Source organism: Phacochoerus africanus, chromosome 5, assembly GCF_016906955.1.
Source record: "Phacochoerus africanus isolate WHEZ1 chromosome 5, ROS_Pafr_v1, whole genome shotgun sequence".
Classification (NCBI taxonomy): domain Eukaryota; kingdom Metazoa; phylum Chordata; class Mammalia; order Artiodactyla; family Suidae; genus Phacochoerus; species Phacochoerus africanus.
Genome location: NC_062548.1, coordinates 94770785 through 94791188, shown reverse-complemented (window position 1 = coordinate 94791188; position 20404 = coordinate 94770785). Strand labels below are relative to the sequence as shown.

General features: G+C 35.7%; 1 protein-coding gene across 1 annotated transcript in view; it reads right to left on the bottom strand.

Annotated features, from left to right (window-relative positions):
• The window catches only part of NRXN1 (neurexin 1), a 1110288-nt gene that overhangs the window by 607098 nt on the left and 482786 nt on the right, over positions 1-20404 (bottom strand). The window contains exons 7-8 of the mRNA XM_047782102.1: positions 13844-14282; positions 1-384 (exon numbers count right to left, since the gene is read on the bottom strand). Coding sequence (XP_047638058.1) covers positions 1-384; positions 13844-14282 — 823 coding nt within the window. The remainder of the gene's footprint in view (positions 385-13843; positions 14283-20404) is intronic.

Below are 20404 nucleotides of genomic sequence, written 5' to 3'. Positions count from 1 at the left end.
CTCTCTCGCAGGACCTGCCAAGATAGCCTGTCCCCGAACAATCGCAGACATATCTGTTCCACCCATCCCTGCACATGCCGTTGTTTTTGCAAGGGTTGCTAAGGCACGGTTTTGCTGTTTCCCTTGAGCAGGAGGGCTTCACTCCAGCGGTACTCTGAACTTCAGCCATTTGCCGGATATCTTTGCTCTGGCCATCAATGAACAAATCTCTTATGCAGCCCACGTAGCCATAGTTGAGCAGCGCAGTCCACACTTCGGTGGGAAAGACGAGGCCGGCCTTATTTTCTGGCAAGCCCCCCAGGTACAACTCGTCATCCAGGTCCAGAATCTCACTCTCGCCAGGAGCAGTGTAGGGTGTGCGCAACGTGTTGACAGAAATGGTACCTGTTGCAAAGACAAAAGAGCACACAGGTCTTTACAGAGGGCACCATGTTCTAAACGGCAATATTTCTTTCCTTCAGCTGCCTGAGGATGAACTCCTTGAGGGCAGACAGTTATTTTTCTTTCCATTCCTGGGGTAGTTCTCAGGGAAATGAACAGAAATAGGTGGAATTAAATAACTCTAGAAATAAGGCAGATTGTCACTAAAATGGTTCTCTTTTATTTTGGGAATGAAAACCAAAGTTTATAGCCAAAAGTCTTTGTCTCCCCACAACAGTTCAGGGAAGAAAGAAAGGAAAAAAGGAAGAGAGGAAGGAGGGAGAGAAAGGTGGAAGGGAGAGAGCAAGGAGAAAAAAAAAATGCCTTAGTATCACTCTCTAACAGTTCAACCAAGATAGAAAGGAGGGGAAAGTGGGAGGAGGAGGAGGGAAGGATGGGGGGCCGGTACTGAAGAGAAAAGGAGAGGAAAAAAAAAAAAAAAAAAAGGAGAACTGGCATTCTACATCACTTTCCGGAATAAAGTCAGAGTCCCTTTGGTAAGTATTTGTTTTCAAAGCTGATGTGCATCTGCAAACCAATGAAAGGTTGTGCCCCATCTTTAGCCGACGTCATTGTTTTTATTGAACACAATACTTTGACACATTATCTATGTCAAAACCTGACTTTTCACACTTTAGCAGTATGAGTCTATTGATTAGCCTCTAAGGTCTCAGTTTGTACATCCATAACATGAGCATAATAGTACCGCCAACCTCACATGACTGTGAAATAAAATAACACAATTAAAGTGTCGGTTTTGTAGTAAGTACTACATAAATGTTGTGTATCATGAGTCACCATAAGAACCAAGTCAAATTGGGTGGGTTTTTTGGGTTTTTTGTTTTGTTTTGTTTTGTTTTTAGGGCCGCACCTGCGGCACATGGAAGTTCCCAGGCTACGGGTCAAATTGGAGCTACAGCCGCAGGCCTATACCACAGCCACAGCAACGCCAGATCCAAGCTGTGTCTGTGACCTACACCACAGCTCATGGCAACGCCAAGTCCTTAACCCACTGAGTGAGGCTAGGGGTCAAACCCGCAACCTCTTGGTTCCTAGTCAGATTCGTTTCCACTGTGCCATGATGGGAACCCCGGGTGTGTGTTCTTTTAATTAAATAAGTTATTTATCTAAATTGATAAGCTTTTTTTTTCTTCCTAACTCCAATGTAAAGGGAAAATAATTCTATTAACTTATAAATATACAGGGAACCCAGCCCTAAGCAGAGGATGCAGAGGTAGATATTCACATAAGATTATTTGAAGATCACCCAAAACAAAAATTACAGAATTCATTAAAATAAGAAAAAAGGAGGAGTTCCCTGATGGCTCAGCAGGTTAAGGCTCTGGTGTTGTCCTCAGGTTCACTCTCTGGTAGGGAACTTCTGCATGCTATGGACATGGCCAAAAGAAAAACAAGAAGAAGACGGAGAAGAAGAAAAAAGGAAAGACAGAAAGCCTTTTCCTGATCAAAACTTCCATCCTGTACCACCAGATTGCTCAAAGTTCTGTTAATATTCCAGCTCCAGAAAGATCTTTGTAAAAATGCAAATATAATACCTGAAAATGATACCACATTGACCCATCTCCTGATGATTCCAGATTTCTTTCTCTGGTCTAGACCATAAAGCAGTCGCAGAAGAGTTTAATGAAGAAAGAGTATTAGAAGCCTGGGGGATTTAGGGTGCAGACAAAAACTGGAGAGACCTGAGGACTGAAACCTAGATACAGAGGTAGAGACAGAAAGGGAAGTATAGCATGGGGAGAAGGTGGTTAGGAAGATGCATTTAGTTCTTCCACTGACTACCTAAGGCCTAGGATGATGCAAAATGTGCATCTAAGTAGGCAGGGCCCAGAAGACTCCCAAATCCCAATAGAGGAGTGCTATTCACTGTGGGCAGTGTAATGGGATCTGTCTTTGTGAGGAAGAAGGCCATGGAAGCCACTGACAGAGACTGTGTGGCCAGCCAAGTCATTAAGAAGACATTTGTCTCTCTAGACTTCCACAGAAAAGGCTCCTAGGGGAGAAACACTCAAAGGCATTGCTCTTTTGGCCTTTTAAAGAGAGCATTACAATAGGGATTTTGGAAGGAGGCAGCAAAGGGGAAAATGATGAAGTACCCATTTTTACTGTTCACATTTGTGCAAGTGTTTAGAGGAAAACTGATTTAGGAAAACCCAACTTAGAAAAATATTTTAAAAGTCATTTAAGGCAAATGAAATATATACGTTGAGAGAGAATGGTGACACTTTTCTAAATAGAATTCCATTATATGCATTTTTAATTGTCCAAAATGCCCAAAGAGCTGAGTTGAGATGATCCCTAACCTTTGCAGTAGTTAATGGAAGTAAGAAAATTATGAGAAAGAGTAAGTTTTAATGACAAAAAGAAAGGCGGACATTAAAAAAAAAAAAAAAAAACATGCGAAAAGCAAACTGTTGTATGCAATGAACATGGTGACTTGTATTTTTAGGATAGTTGAAAGAGAGGTGCCACCCCAGTTTTCCAATTAGTTCAAGAAGACTTCCTATAAACGAATACATAATACTGAGAGATGACTGTTAGGTGACAGAGTAAGTGAACAATGACAAAGTTTTATAAGAGTGGGGATATATTTTTATGCATTTTCCCCATATGCCTCTTTATTCATAGAACAAGCTTGATTTAGCTCAGGGTGGGGACAGCGCTTGGAAAAACAGTCTTGTCTTTATTCATGGAGTTATAATTCTGACACTAAGGATGCTTGGAAGAGTCCTGAGATGAGGGAATTTGGGGGCTTGCATAACACTTCACTCTCTCCATCTCCTGCACAGAGTTTGCACAGCTCAGTACACTCTGGAGTTTCTATATTCAGAGCATTTACACTCTCTGGGGCCAATCTGCTGCCAAGTATTTCGGATAATTATCCATGAAGAGTTTGTTTGACAGAATGGAGTGACTGGGTCTCTTAATTTTTATTTATGGTGTGTTAGTGCCTGCTCTGAACAAATTATTTAAATTCAGAATGTCTTTATCAATGTGTTCATTTTGTCTGAGGTAAGATATTCACTATACCTTTGTGATTAGAGTTTTCTGATCACAACACCTAAAGTTAATCTACAGTTTTCATATAGTTTACATGTAGCCCAGTGCACACACACACTCATAGACACACACACTGAAACGACACTTTAAAAGGAAAATGTTTACCTCTACTACCTCCAAGGCACTTTGATAATTTTTCCTTATTGTTTAAGTTTACTAATGTAAATTTTAGATGTGACCCACCAAATTGATTTCAAAACCAACTAATATGCTGTAACCCACTGTTCAAAAAACACTGAGAGGTTACTATCATAAAAGATAAAGTTGTTTTTCTCATAGCTCCTTATAATCCCTTTAAGAGACAATTTTAAAGTTCTGGAGTTCCTATCGTGGCTCAGTGGTTAACGAACCCAACTAGTATCCATGAGGGGCCAGGTTCGATCCCTGGCCCAGCTCGGTGGGTTAGGGATATGGTGTTGCCATGAACTGTGGTGTAGGTTGCAGACGTGGGTTCAGATCTGGTGTTACTGTGGCTGTGGTGTAGGCCGGCAGCTAGAGCTCCAATTCAACCCCTAGCCTGGGAACCTCCATATGCTGCAGGTGTGGCCCTAAAAAGACAAAAGATGAAAAAAAAATAATAAAATAAAACATTTAGAAAAATAAAGTTCTCACGTGAAGAAGCAATGAAAAATGGGAGAGGAAGCAAAAGAAATATAAACCTAATTTCAACTCAAATATATTCCAAAAAGAATTAGCACATTAATTTAGCCCCAGATTCAAGGTATGGAGGCTCAATGAGCAAATGTCTATATTACGTATCATTCACTGAAATATTCTTCAAACAACATAATAGAATGAAATAACCATGACCAAAAATCAACTAGATGCTCTACATGCTTTGCCAATTCACTTAAAAGTGTTAGAAAATCTTTGCAAAAGTAATGGTAAAAAAAGAAATGGATAGAACTTGAGTAGGAACAGAAACAATTAATTTTATATTTTGAGAACTCAAAGAGTAAAATTTTATTTGAAATAACAATTATATTTTATTACTTATTCAAACCCAAATAGATATTTCTATTTTAGCCTACACATGTGCAAATGTCCTGAAATTTAGCCTACACATGTGCAAATATTTCTGATAAGGGATTTGAATCCCTAATTCCTTAATGATTTTGTTATTGGTAAGAATCAAATGACATTTTCACCTAAGCAAAGGACTTATCATAGAATCACTGAATTCATTTAAATCAATTTAACACTTACACATGTGAACAATGAAATTTCAATTCTAAGGTTCTCAAGTACCTATCTCATTGTAATTGAGTTCTAAAGGCAGGGGTTACCAAGAAAACATGAAACGAATATTTAAACCTTAGTCATCAATAACTAAAGAAAATGAGTTGTTGCCACAGCTCTATATAAATAGAAAATAAGAATTTTCCAAGGATTGAAGCATGACCACATGTAAATACATATTTAAAAGAAAAGAATTTGAGTATTATCTGAGTACATTATTGCTTATATGTTATAGGGTTATTACCCCTCTATTTTTTTCCAGGAACTACAAATATTGACACCTTTTCTTCAGAATAGCTTTATTACTTCATGCATTCTACCTTCTTCCACTATAATTACACGTGGAGTTTCTAGCAAATTAAACAAATATTTTATGTAAACATTGTTATATCTGTGCTGTTAAACATTTATAGATGGTAGTCACATTTGGGAACTTATTTGGATGAGTGCTTCCTGCTTCACTATTTAAGCATCCAGAGCACCCTGCTGTGCTATTTTATCTTTAAAGAAATGAAATTTCAGCTAAAAAACAAATATATTTGTGTACTCCAGATTTTTATCATTTTAATGTGGCAATCACACTAACTTATATTAAGATTTAAACCTAGTTGTTTTCATGGCATATATAAAAGGTAAAAACAAAGGTGATAAATAGATAAGGTAATATTTATTTAAGAATATTCATAAGCATAAATGATAAATTCACATTTTATGTAAAATTATATGTAAAAGATGCAAAACTGTTTAAAAGAGTTCTTAGTTATAAAAACGGAAATCAAGTTCAGGATTTGCTTTGGTATTTATAAACTGTTGGCTTCCACTCTTTTACTCATTCACTTTTTCTTGGCTATTCCATTTCCCGAAGATTAGCTTACAGGGTGAAAAGAAACATGAAGCAAAGGTGAGATTTAAAATAAGTTAATTTGGTCTCAAGCTTTAAATTACTGCAAAAGTTCAAGTGATTGGGAAGTGAGGGGTTAGAAAACAGTGTGCTGCAATGGAAAATGATTTGGCTTAGTCAAAGGAAACCAATTTTCATGCTCTAGCTTGTCAACTAACCAGCTGAGGAGACTTGCCAAATAACAGATTCATTAGGCCTCAGTGTGTCTCTTATGAAAAATAAAGGACTTGACTGGATGGTCACTAAAGTTCTTTTGTGAGTAAAAATTTTTGAAATTACTCCTTAAGATAATTTTTTAGTTAAATAAAAATGTTACCTATCCATAATTCTGCTTCACTTTTCACTGCAGAAGAGAATCAGATTCCACAAACTTACAAATTTATTTGTCAAGTTATTTAGTAACCTATTAACAAATCTAAACTCAGGAAAAAGGCATAAGCAATAAAAACAGAATGAAGCATCAATTTCATGGTATGATACAAAATGCAAAATACATAATTCCCATAAATAATTGGAAAAAAAGAACCAAAATATTAATAAAGGAAGTTTTGGAGTACTGGGATTATGAATGGAGAGCTATCTTCCTTCCTTCTTTCTTTTTCTTTTTTTCTTTCTTTATTTTCAGTTTTCTGTGTCTTTTTAAAAAGTAATTTCATGTACTAGGTTTTTTATAGGAACTGAAATAAACTTTGCTTGAAAACAAAACAAAAATATAGTTAATATAGTTTTCTGTTTATTATTACATTTTACTGTTTACTTGGATTACTGTGAGCTAGGAATTTCAGCAATTAAACTGATAGATGAAAAATAAATCTTGGAGCAAAATTTTTAAGTTTGATAATATCTAGTAAAGACTAAGATAGAGAGGAGAAAAGGCACTTCAAATATTGGAGATATGAGTGTAGACTGAAAGAGTCTGTTAGTAAAATAACCTGTCATATCTTTAAAATTAAATATGCAATTAACCCAGCAAGTCCAGTTCTCAGAATGCGTCCTATAGAAATTATGGCTAATATGCATAAGATATAATATTAAAACTTTCTTTACGCATTAGCTTAAACTGAAATTTTATAAAAGTAAAAAGTTAAATGTTCATCAATAGAGGAATGATTAAGTAAATATTGATATGTTCAAAGTAAGGGACATATGATGTCACAACAAAGAAACAGCATAGAAAAATTTCTTAGTATTTTTTTAAGTCGCCCAACAAGTTGTGAAGAGTGATCTTGTCTGTGTAAAAAAGGTCTACATTTATTATATATGTGTATTTCATATGGATATGTTGGTGTATAGGAAAATACCTGGGAATTTTTCAACACTAAATTATTTTACTAATGGAGGTGGGAGTGACTTAGGTAGGGAAGTGTGTAGTGAAGGAAAACTCTTCACTTATGCAGGTTGTTTTTTGGTTTTTTGTTTTGTTTTGTTTTGCCTTTTCTAGGGCCGCGCCTGCAGCATATGGATGTTCCCAGGCTAAGGGTCGAATAGGAGCTGTAGCCTCCGGCCTATGTCAGAGCCACAGCAATGCAGGACGCGAGCCGCCTCTGTGACCCACACTACAGCTCACAGCAACGCTGGGTCCTTAACCCACTGAGCAAGGCCAGGGATGGAACCTGCAACCTCATGGTTCCTAGTCAGATTTGTTAACCACTGCACCACGACAGGAACTCCACTTATGCACTTTTTGAACTGCCTGAACATCTTCACCAACAGCACATATTTGTATACTACATACATGTCATAAGTTAAGCATGGGCACATATATAGACACACACTCAGAACAACATATGTATACTTATGAATTTTAAAAATGATCATACACAAGGCTGGGAAGTTGTAAGTATCAATCAAGTAACATATTTTGCAGCAATTAAAATATCATTTTGCGGAAGTTCCATAGATTTGCGCTCAGCTTTCCACAGTGATGGTCACTGTGGCTGGGTGTGGTCAGGTAACTATTTTCTGAGGATGCAATTGTCACCATAGTCCAGTGTCTGCCCCTTGGCCAGGTAGGTCTAGAAAGGAGACTTGTTGGATTTGGATAGCGAGGTTCCATCTCTCAAAGTTTGACTGATATTCAGCAAGCCCATGAGACCAAGGTAAAAATAAGAATGCCAAGTTATTCATTCTCTATGCTAAAATTAACTATTGCAGATACAGAATGTTTTCTAGGTAGCTCTGTCAATATGGGATGCCAGTTTATAATCCAAATGTGTCTATATTAATTTATAATGGGAGCTTTAATTATTACAGGAACCAGAATATACAACTACATAACATCTATATAACAGGTCTATCTTATCTCTCTATTGTAATTATATTTACAATGAGAGCTAACTCTTACTTAAAGGAGTGGGGAACATGGATTCTGAAGAAGGAGAGTGCCTAAGGTAAGGAAATGTGTCGTGATATCATACGATGGTCTGGTACCCTTCCCCATCCCAAATAAGATAACCTGCCTCTATATTTACAGCAGGGGTGAAGTACTAAATTCCCCTAGGCAGTGCTTAGATGGGTATGGCCAATATTTGTCTCTGTGGCTTTCTTTGCTACAGACACTGTGCATGTTAACACATTTGAGTCCTACAAGCCTGGAAGCCTGGTTAAGGTGCCTCAGCAAAGCTCTGCTTTGACTCTTAGGTGCTGTTTTCATGATTATCAGAAAATAGTTTGTGTTACTTAGATATTTTTGATTAAAAAAAAGAGTTTATGACATCATCATTAAATAGTCTGAGAAATTGTTTATACTTTAATTGCAACTATATAAAATATATGAGCATGTTAACAAAAACTAGAGGAAAATGTGCAAAACTGAAAATGTTTTGAGCAGGAGGAGTTTCTTCTTTTTAAACTTGTTCAGAGTAAATATAAGCATCAATTAAATAAAATTTAACATAATTTCATGCAAAATTGACTCCTTCTAGTCAGGGCAGTCAAATAATTGATAAATTATGGATAAGATATTTTAGTTTTCACATTGATGGGTAGTGATTTATGGACATGGTACAAAATAAAGCATTACACATTTACTTAATGTTATCTCAATATATGCAACAGGCTGCTAGGTAGAGGCATGGGAGGAATGTTTATAGTCAGAGGGAAAATTCAAATCAAGATCTAAATAGAGAAATCATCTAATGGTTGTTCAAGTAGAAATGCGTAAGGATGGTGATTCATGAATGGTATACACAGAAATCAGTGCTGGTAATAGACAGCTAGAAAGTGCTGCTCACATGAAACAGTGATTACTATAAACCTCTAATTATGTGCTCTGGAGAGAGCCTTGTGCTTTTCCCACTGTAATTTCTAGTTCTTAAACTGGAACTCTATGACTTCAATTCAAATCTCAATGGCTTCTTAGCTGTTAAATGTAGGCTTACCCATGAATAACTGCTGATACAATCTGCTGTACCCTGCTGTACACAAGCAAAATTTGACAAGAATAATGAGTTTTCTCTTTGATTTCAATGTGTAATGATGGTTTGAAGGAAAAAAAAATGACTGCTATAAAAATACTTGAGAGGATACACTTAACTGAGCCAAAGAGCTTAACACAAATTTAAACAATACTCATGCCCCAAGAAAACAATCATTAACCTCCTCCTAAATTTAGCAAAATTCACACTTTAGCTAAATACCTGGGCAGCTGTCTTGTGTTGAGTTTGAAAGCAAAAGAAGGAAAGGGGAACTTTCGAAAGGGAGGAGGGGTTGGTAAGAAAATGTTCAGCTGTACGTCCTGTAAAGCTTGCAGAGTAATGAGTCCCTTCAATCATATTTATTAACTCAGCAACTTAGGGGCCTGGCTCTTTTAAGTAGCTATGTTACCCATTTTTTTGTAGCACTCAAACCACACACTCTGATCTACAAAATCAGGCTGGCACATTGTATGGTCCACCTTTGCCAGTTTAGTCCAGTATCTGAAAATGCCATTTGTAGCTTAGCCCACAGGGCCTCCCATGTCACCAGGTCACAGATAAAGCAAGCAATGGAAATATCTATATTGTACGGAGAAAGGGACTATGGCCAAACACGTTCAGTCAAAATAGGGGATGAGTGGGCTTCTTTCTTTCCCCTAGTCAAAGGATGGAAGAAGAGACAGAAAACCCAACACAACTAACTGTGCTGAAAATGAAGTTCTGGAAAAGTATTCAAATGAAGGCAAATTCCTCATCAAACAAAGAGCTCAGGTATCCACCTGTTAGTGAACAAAGGACAGAAGGGCAAATTAGCAGAAGATGGACATACTGAGCAACTATCTCCTTGTCAGTAGCATGCTTTCTGTAGCTGTATCCCAGTCCTCAGAAAGAATGTCTTCCCTCAGGATTAATTTTCCTTCCACCTACATGTTTGCTAAATGATATAAGGATCTCATGAACAAGCAGGAATAGCAGTCCTGGTCTCACAAAAGGCTGTAATTTTTGGACTAGACTTACTGAAGTTCTATAACAATTGTTTAACTTCTTCACTGCATTACTATTTTTTATTTTTTTTCTGGATGCCTACACTTGGAGGATGACACTGTATTGGTAAAAGAAGGACAGCACCTGTAATCTTATATTGTGTAAACTGATTTCAGGAAGTAATGTAATTCCTTGAAATAATTTCATTTAAAACTAAAAGAGTGCTATTACTCTCCAAGTGTAATGACCATTTACTACTTTTAGAATATTAGGGTTGGTTGGCATTGAGCCATTCATGTGCTTTTATTCTTTTTTATATACCAAATATGTATTCAGCAAGTATTTATTACACAAGAAAGCACCTGGACCTGTGGATATAAACATAAATAAGAGAGGCTCTGTCATACATGGATTCCCTTGTAAACTAGGAAATATTAAAAGTTCAGTCCATCCACCAAATATAGTTTTAATCCTATCTCTGACCAAGACAGCCAAAAGTTATTAGCATCAAATTAATCACCATGGTTTTTAGTCCTACTTGCTTTAGTATGGTCAGTAGGAGAAAGAATAATTTATAGGACTGGGTTCTGTCTACTTTAATTACAGAGATAATATGGCTCATCAAATATTTTTAATATTCAGCTAAAGGGTATCCCAGGCAAATCAATAGATATGACCTTCATTGCCCATGAGTCAGAAATCAGCCCACATAGCCCTCTTGACATATCAATATTATTTCCCACATTATATTAAGAGTAATTTTCATATAGCCTCTGGACATAACTGAAGTGAAAAAACGGGTGAAACAAATTATTTCTTGAAATTCTAGCTTCTTAGTTTTAACTGAGCTATAAATCTTAGTATTTCACCAAGCCTAACTCAGAAACACCCTTTAAGTAAAATAAAAGCTGAATAAAATAGTACAGCTATTCATTCAATCTTTAAAAAGCTGCTTTATACCAAACCAATGCAGTGTGCAAATATAGAACTTAATTAAAATACTATATATAAAATATTAACAGCTGCAGTTATTAAAATTACATTAAACTCCCTTGAGCTAAGCCAACATAATATGAGTTCTCTTTTTTTAGTAAAGGCAGAACTTGGTTTAGTGAATGAGCATTGATTTTTACATTATTTGTTCCAATTCGCTAATCTAAAATTGTAATCAAATAAAAGTACTTTACCATCAAAACACCACAAAGCATACTAAATCCTTCCATTGGATTCCAGCAAAAATCCGGTTTTATCTTCTTTTGTACTGCAAGCAACATTCACTTAAGACATCTCTCTCTCCTTCCCATCCAGTTCTGAACTTCATAAATTAGATATTTCCCCCTTTGCAATTTCCAATTAGGATATAAACAGGCCGCTTTACAAACTTTTGGTAATTTGGATGAATTAAAGAGCTTAAACAGAAAAAGTAGATTTTACTCTGCTTGAGGTATGTATTTGATCCTTGTTGCAATAGGTCATCCAAGGAATTTGGGAAACTAATTAGATTGCATCACCACAAGACTGGAAAGAAATATCTGGTATAAGTCATTATGAAGTGAATAATTAATGGTTTTATGTCCCTTTTTACATTATTTTGCATTTTACTAAAACTTTGACATTAACCATGTATTTCTTCATACATTTCTTCATGCTTCTTTCTAACTATGAAAATGCCTTATTTCTAGGTGAATGAAATACAGCTAATCTGAAGTGTACTATTTTTTGTCCCTCTGAACTTCTAAAAGATAACAATTTAATCTGATCAGTTATGTTTTAAGTTGTTATAAAATCTAGAAAGTCATTCTCAAAATGTTATTCTAGACATATTTTACATCAAACTATTTAGCATTCATAAGTTAATATTTCAAAACACAAAATTAGTCCATGTTCCCATCCTCTTCTTAAAGCTTTTGTTTGAATGTTCTTAAGTTGCAAATTAAATGCTAACTCTGGCAGAAATAGGTTGGGGGAAGCCAAAGGGAGGCCCTCTATGGCTGTTCTTCTGTTCTATCAATGAGCTCTTCTCAGCTTAAATCAGAAAAACAAAGAGGAATCCAATTCCTAATGGAATCAGTATAGTACAATAGACCAAAAAATAGATATGTATATATTTTACTGTCTATTCTCAATCATCTAAAATACTGGAAAAAATGATAACATAGCAGAATTGCACAGAATGGTAACTGATCTTCCTTTTGAACTTTAAGGAAATGAAAGCACTTAGGGAGGTCAAATTTCCAGAGAGGGATGAATCAGAAAGAGTCTCCAAGGTATTTGGGGGATCAGAGCACTGGGTTCTGACCATCCTTCAACTCTCTACCCTCACTCCTAGCTTTCACCCAATTTTTATACATTTCATTTCTTTATTTTAGTGGGCAAAAAAGATATTTCTAGGAAGGCAAACACAATCTCCTTTCTTAATCAATAAACAGGAAAAGAAGGCATGAATAATTACAAAATAGGAAACCATTCTGCTACTGAGAAGCCAGAAATAAACAATGAACACAGAAGAGGACACCCTGGGACTTCAGCATGGCCTTCCTAGGATAGTTACCACTTATTCTTGGATCTGAAAAAAACACTGTCATCTGATCTGTGGTTCCCAAATGTGACTGATGGGGTTCCTTGGAAAGCTTCACAAAAAATATAGAGTCCCAGGCCCCATGGCTATTGATTTCCCATCATTGGGTCTGGAGTCCAATGAATACTGGGTCCTTCCCAATATGCTTTACCAAGAAAGAAATTCAGGCCCACAAAAAAATGCCTAGGCCAAGCTTACACTTGTATTTAGTGGAAAATCCAGAGCGGATTGTGTAGCATAAAAGCAAATAAGGGAGTGTGGGGGGGAGAGGGAGGAGGACAGCGGCTGTCTTCAATTATAAGAAGATAATTGGATTTGTAATTGAGAGGTACAATCAGTATGAAGGCATAGGGTGAAGAAAGTAAAAAACATAAATATAGTTGTAGACCTAAACCAAGTTGCCTCTCTCTCTCCCTCTCCCTCTTCTTTCTGAGTTTCCACAAATCCTATTTCCTTTGCCTGAATGATTCTTGCCCCCACCTACCTAATGCTACTCAAACCTAAAGTCCCTAATCTACCTCCAAATGTCAGAGTAAGTACTCGTTTTTTTCTTCAGGCCTTTTCTCTTACATCTCCTCCTTCCCCCACATCACATCCACAACTCCAAAACAACAAAAAGTGCAGCAAAAGGAAGCCAGATAAAAGAATTCCTGTTGATGGAATTCCAAACCTCTTCCATAAGAAAGGGAAGCTATTTGGAAGGCAGCAAGTAGAGTTTTGCCAGTGTCTTGAAATCCTACTGTATTGATTAAAGTGTTTCTGATACCAGAAGCCCAACTTGGATAAAAAGTCTACCGTATTAAACTAAGGGTTTGATATATGGCTTGTTGAAAATTTTTTCATATTTCATATTTCCCTCCTCAGGCACCTCCAAACATACAAGGATTTAAGAGATAATTGGGAATACGAGAACTCTGAGTTTTGTCATTTGCAAATTCAAGATAAAATTTCCTGCAAGATTTGGCACTTGATTATCCATTTAATGTTCATTTTAAGAAGCTATTCTAGAAGCCACTTGAGCATTTGGGCATCGATGCCCAACTATGATGATGAATTACCTCCTGATTCTTACATGATGTGAAACAGAAATAATAACAATTTCTTTTACCCTAAAGGCAGAAATGCAGAAAATCTTAAAATATCTTGGTTTTAATTCCTTAGGAATGGTGAAGAACGGATGGAGTGTTCCAGCAAATAAACAGCATTAAAAAAATGATAAATTACCTGACCGTCCATCTCTCTGGAAGTCCACATGATACCATTCTCCATCATTCACCTTCTTCTGCAGGGCTTTGATTTTGATTGTACCTGACCCCATGTCCAGGAGGAGGTAGAGGTGGCCATCCAGCATCTCAATGGCAAAGAAGTCAACTTTTATCATCTGGGGGTGCTTGGCGTCTTTTTGGTGTCGTGGCTTTCCATGACTAAATAAGATGAGGCCATTTGGCTCTGTTGTGCGGAAATCAAATGATATGGAGCCTGTTTTCTTTGCATTCCATTTAGGCAAAGAGATGAAAGATTCTGGGGTTTCGAAGGTGATTGGGTCCAAAGTTGCAACATTCTCACATTTAAATGCGACCACTCCATGGATCTTCATCTTAGGGTCTCCTTGCTTGGCAAGTCGAGATAATTCCAGCCTTACATCATTATTTTTATATACAACCTGTAGGCAGAGGATAGCAGTGAAAAACTAGGTTGATAGTTTCATGTTTAGAACTTATCAGTTCATGCAACTTGCAAGTACATCATGAAAAGATACACAATGTTTAGTGCCTTTTCATGTATAAAACAGTTTTTTTTTAACCAAATAAAATCCAGGTATCAATTCATTGACTGTAACTATTCTCATTTAATTTCATTCAATTAATGTGAATATATACACACACAAAGTACCTATAGTTAACTCAAATAACTTGAATAAATCTTCATAGAGCTTTCATTATTTCAAGCATGTATAGACTTCAATTTATAAAACCATTTGCTTTTGTTAGTTGGTTATTATGCTTCGTTAATTAAATATAACTATTGAGGTTTTTCAGTTTTACCATCACTAAAATATTTGAAATTAGTTACTTTTGTATGCCAGTCCCCTAAAAACACAGGATCTCTTCCATGGCTTATATATCCGTGGCCCATAATAACTTTGTAAAATAATCACAAGTTGAGATAGAAAACATCCTGAATTTTATCAGAAAAATCATAAAATATGACTAAGCTACAGAAGCTCTCTCTTGCCCTGCCCTATATTAACAACTGGTTGAATACTTTCAGATAACACTGGAACTTGATGTTTACCCTAAATCCACAAAATCTATTTTATTCTTGTTCCCTTTCACTGTTAATGTATATGAATATGGATCGAAGTTTGTCTCGTACTCTTATTTCCAAAGGCATCTCATCTAAAGTGTCAAGTGGGAAGTTCTTGCTTGTTAACAGTCCTAGGACCTTTCCGGACTCTAAATAGCACTTTGGATAAATCCATCTGCAGGGCTCCACAATATTATGCATCTGCTATCATATCACCTTATAAATCATAGCTATTTTGACATTAAGGATTAAGAGAGATTCATACTCTTTCTCTACAAAGTGCATATCATGGCTTTCCAAAAGATATAAGACATACTGACTCAAGGTAAATTAGTTATCTATATCCAGATAGCTAAATTCCTTTATAAAGGGCCTCAAAATTTCACAGCAGGCAACTGGTCAGTTTCTATACTTATGTACCCATGTAAAAAATATATATTTGTATAAAAGAAAAAATAAGTCTATGTCTAATTAGTGCTATAAAGTTAACCAGGTCCACACAGCTTTGATTTCTTCCAAACCCATGGCCAATTGAGCCAGTATTTGCTGTGGCCAATGAGTTTCCTGACAGGATTTATTAATGGATACTTTACTTTTCAGAGTGATTAAGAGTGCAAGCTCTGGCATCAGACTCCCTGAGTTCAAATTCCAGCTCCAGCACAACATAACTGTATGATCTCTAAGACTTTTTTATAGGGAGATAATACTTTACAGGATAGTTAAAATAAATAAAAAAGAAAATGCATGGGAGGAAATTTACATAAAGGCAATCAATTCAATGCCAGACACATTGTAAGATTTCAATAAATAAACTACATCAAGCTGTGTGATAATAAACATCATCATCTCTTTATCATCTAGTATACACAGCTATATTAGTTCTAAATTAATCCACTATGAGAAAATGCTCAGAAATTAAGCACACTCATATAATTGGTATATTTACTTGATTTGTGCCAACTTAATAAATCACATCTTTTCAATGCCAGTCCTGGTGTTTTAGTTTACCTTTATCTTGAAAAAGGATTATTATAAAGAATACCATATCCCTTATTCTTTAAACAAATATGTATAAAGGATTAACAACCATCCACTGACAACAAAAGAAGAGAAAATGAACTTAAGCAATAACAAAAAGGAATTTTATTAATTCTTAAGTATAGTTCCTTGAAAAGAGAAAGAGCTATTAAGCTTTGGGAAAGTTGATTTAGGATTGCTTTTCTTTGGGAATCTTTAGAAGTTGATAAAATGTTTTCCATGGATGATTTTCTAAGTTTTATGATTTCTCACTATGATTTTCAAGCTAGTTAAACCTACATTTTTTTTCCTGGTGATTCATATTTTAATATGTGCAGATTGTTTTGACATATATATTGATCAGGAATGAGTATTTTAAGAGCCACATAATGCAGGTGATAATTCTGATAAATGCTAACACATCACCATGAATGAAATCACAGGAGTGGAATTGGATATTTCTGACATAAGCAAGCAGGTATAAGACTGAGTATACTACTTCATGAGTCCCACATTAGCTACAAAATGCTGAATAAATGTGGAGTTAGGACAATTCTTTTTTTTTTTTTTTGAAATTAGTAAATTTTTTTTCTATACCACATTTTCCCACACTTCTATTTCAAGTATCAGTTCAGGGCATGACATAGTTTTCAATGACTCTTATAACAGATGTCATTCCATTCCTGTCATAAAAGCAAATTAGTGTTTCTGTTGCCAAGCCAATATAAAAGAATACATTTTATAAAGTGTTTTGTGATAGAGCGGACCTCTAGAATTTTTATAGAATCAGTGTATCCACATTTATTAAATACCTAAAACTTTATACATAATTGATATGGACCTATACAAAAATATTTAAAGATAAATGGAAGCTTGTTACAGAAAATATATTTTAAGATACTAAACTTGAAGTGAAATGACAAGATAGGAAAATAGATAAATATTCATATCTATTTTATTTAAAAACATAACTACCTTTGTTTAAATATCATTCTGCTTATTATTTTTTAATTTTTATTATTATTTATAATGTTCTGTCAATTTCTGCTATACAGCAAAGTTACCCAGTCATACATGTACATTCATTCTTTTTCTCACACTATCTTCCATACTGCTCCATTACAAGTGATTTGATATATAGTTCCCTGTGCTATACAGCAGGATCTCGTTGCTCATCCATGCCAAAAGCAAGAGTTTTCATTTACTAACCCCAGATTCCCAATCCCTCCCCCTCCCCCCAGCAAACACAAGTCTGTCCAACATATCCATGATCTTTTCTGTTGTGTCAATATATCATTTATGCCATATTTTAGACTCCATGCATAAGTGATATCATATGATGTCTTTCTGACTTACTTTATTCACTATGAGTCTCTAGTTCCATCCATGTTGCTGCAAATGGCATTATTTTGTCCTTTTTTATGGCTGACTAGTATTACATTGTATATGTATACCACATCTTCCTAATCCATTCATCCGTCGATGGGCATTTAAGTTGTTTCCATGTCTTGACTACTGTGAATAGTACTGATGAACATACAGGAGCATGTGTCTTCTTCAATGAAATTTTTGTCTGGATATATGCCCAGGAGTGCGACTGCTAGGTCATATGGTAGTTCTATACTTAGATTCATCTCAATAGGTGCAGAAAAAGCTTTTGACAAAATTCAACACCATTCCTGATAAAAACTCTCCAGAGAGTGGGCATAGAGAGGAACTACCTCAATATAATAAAAGCCATTTATGACAAATCCACAGCTAACATTATTCTCAAAGGTGAAAAACTGAAAGCATTTCCACTAAGATTAGGAACAAGACAAACATCTCCTCTTTCACCAACATTATTCAACATAGTCTGGGAAGTCCTAGCCATGGCAACCAGAGAAGAAAAAGAAAAGGAATCCAAATTGGAAAAGAAGAACTATCACTGTTTGCAGATGACATGATTCTATACCTAGAAAATCCTAAAGACACTACCAGAAAACTATTATAGCTCAACAATTAATCTAGTAAAGTTGCAGGATATGAAATTAATACACAGAAATTGATTGCATTTCTACACACTAATGATGAAAGATCAGAAAGAGAAATTAGGGAAACAATCCCTTCAACCATTGGTTAGTGCAGTTCTGGGTAAGAATTTCAAAGAGAGATTTATAATCTCATGGATGAACTGGATGCCCTGGTAATTCAGGGAGGTTCAGCAAGATGGAGAAGAAAAGTTAGGATTCCCTTGATCATAGTACTTAGGGTTAGCCATGCCCCACCCCCTCCCTCACCAAAAGGGAAAATGAATCTCCACTAGAATTTATGCTTTATGTAGGCAAAAACCTTGCACCAAGATCAGTGCCTGGCACAGAGCAGACAAAAATACTTTCTAAGAGTTGAATAATCTTCTTTCTTCACTTTGTAAAAACCTAGTTCAAAGATTAGCCTAATTAATAGCCTAATTATTAATAAAAATAATTACAAATATAGTTAAGATATAACAGAATGTGGTATTGTGGCCCCATCTCATACTAGCTATAATTTTTAGCCAATTTCTCTAGGAAAAGGTGGAAAGTTATATACACATTCAGTTATAAATGGCAAGCTAAACTATCACTTTCAAATCATTTTTGAAATATTTTTATTATAGTTGATTTACAATATTCCGTCAATTTCTGCTGTAGAGCAAAGTGACTCAGTTATATGTATACACATACACACATTCTTTTTCTCATATTACCTTCCATCATGTTCCATCCCAAGTGACTGGATATAGTTCCCTGAGCTATACAGCAGGACCTCATTTCTTATCCATTCTAAACAGTTTGCATGTGTCAACCCCCTGTCCACCCCACTCCTTCCCTCCTTTAACCTCATTTTATGGGGTGTAAACTACTTTTAGAGTGAAAACACCTGAGTTAAAATTCTCCAGCTGCAGAAGAATTTTCCTAGAACTATCCTCAGCAGAAGCACAATACATTTTTTGTCATTCTCATTTTATATTCTTTGAATGGCAATGCTAGAAGAAAATGAGCAAGTTTGGATAGGCAGCCTGATAGCTCTCAGATTCACACAACTATTTTATCTGACCCAGATTTCACAATCACTCTACTTTTCTAAACTTAGTCTTGCTCCTAACGTGACCTGAATATATTTCAATTATAATAAGGAGTAGCCAGTAAGTACTCCAAATCTTTTTTTTTTCTGCTAATATGGTTTGCAATCATTAATAATTATCCATGTCTTTTTTCTCATTTATGTTAAAACTTGTAATTTATTTAATGGTTTCAACTTTCAACAAATCTCTATACTTTTTCATCTTAACAACTTGTGGTACTGCACGCCCATTTGGATCTTTTCATAGCATCAAGATCTCTTTGGGGATACTGATTTTGGGGTGTTTTTTTGTTTGTTTTTTTTTAAGAGTGAATTTCACTCTCCTGTCATGGGATTTATACTTAAAAGTGTCGCTCATACTTAAAAAGGTAAGAGTAGGAGTAATATGTTTGTATTTTTAATATGCCTAGGCTTGAAATCTGAGGTAGACAGTCACAATGTATTTTATTTGATCTTGTTCATAATCCTTAAAAGGCAGCGGAAATAAATGGGCTAAAGACCAGAATTTTGAAGGTCTGCATCTAGACTTAGTTTAATCACAAAGCTTTTACCTAAGTCAGGCTGCCTAGCCTCTCTTTGTCTCAGTTTCTTAATTTCTAAAACAGACATCTGAAAAGGAAAGGCCTATCAAATCCATAAATCCTTGAGCTTTTTTCCCTCAATCTCTGTGCTCTGGGGCAGAGGGAAAACATGCCCTATTGTTCTTTCTCTTTGTCTGTTTTTTTCTGGTTTGCGTACCAGGGTATCTTTCCTTGTTGTGAGATGTATTGAAGCCAGAATCCAATAGTAAAGAGAATGATCACTACTTTTTCAGGTACACAGATGTGCCTCGAGGATTATACCTATCTAAGGGTTATACACATGACTTTGAAGAACTGGTGGCTGATAGATAAATCCCTTTCCACAAAAAGGGTGTGTGTATGCATGTGTGTGTGTGTGAAATAAGCACATAAGTAGGAAAATATTTGCCATTCATCTCAAGACTATTTTGCTGTTATCGATTTATGTTTCAGCTTAGAAATCTTAATGGGGCACTTGAATTACTTAATTAACAGACATTGATCAAGGATGTTCATACCTTAACTATGAGAGTAAGGAGGGTGGTGCAATGAGCAGTGAGTTTAGAGTCAAAGATCTACGCAGAGATCTAGATTCTGACATGACCCTCCCTGAGAGGACACAAATGACTCCTTTTAATCTGTCTTGATATTCCCTTTCATTCTTGGGAACAATCACAAGGGAAGCCCAAGAATCTGCTCCTCATGTCAGATTTCAGAAAATTGCAGCTCATACTCTTGCAATCCTCTGACTTTGTGGAAGTCCTTCGACCTTGCAGAGGCTCAGTATTCTCTATAA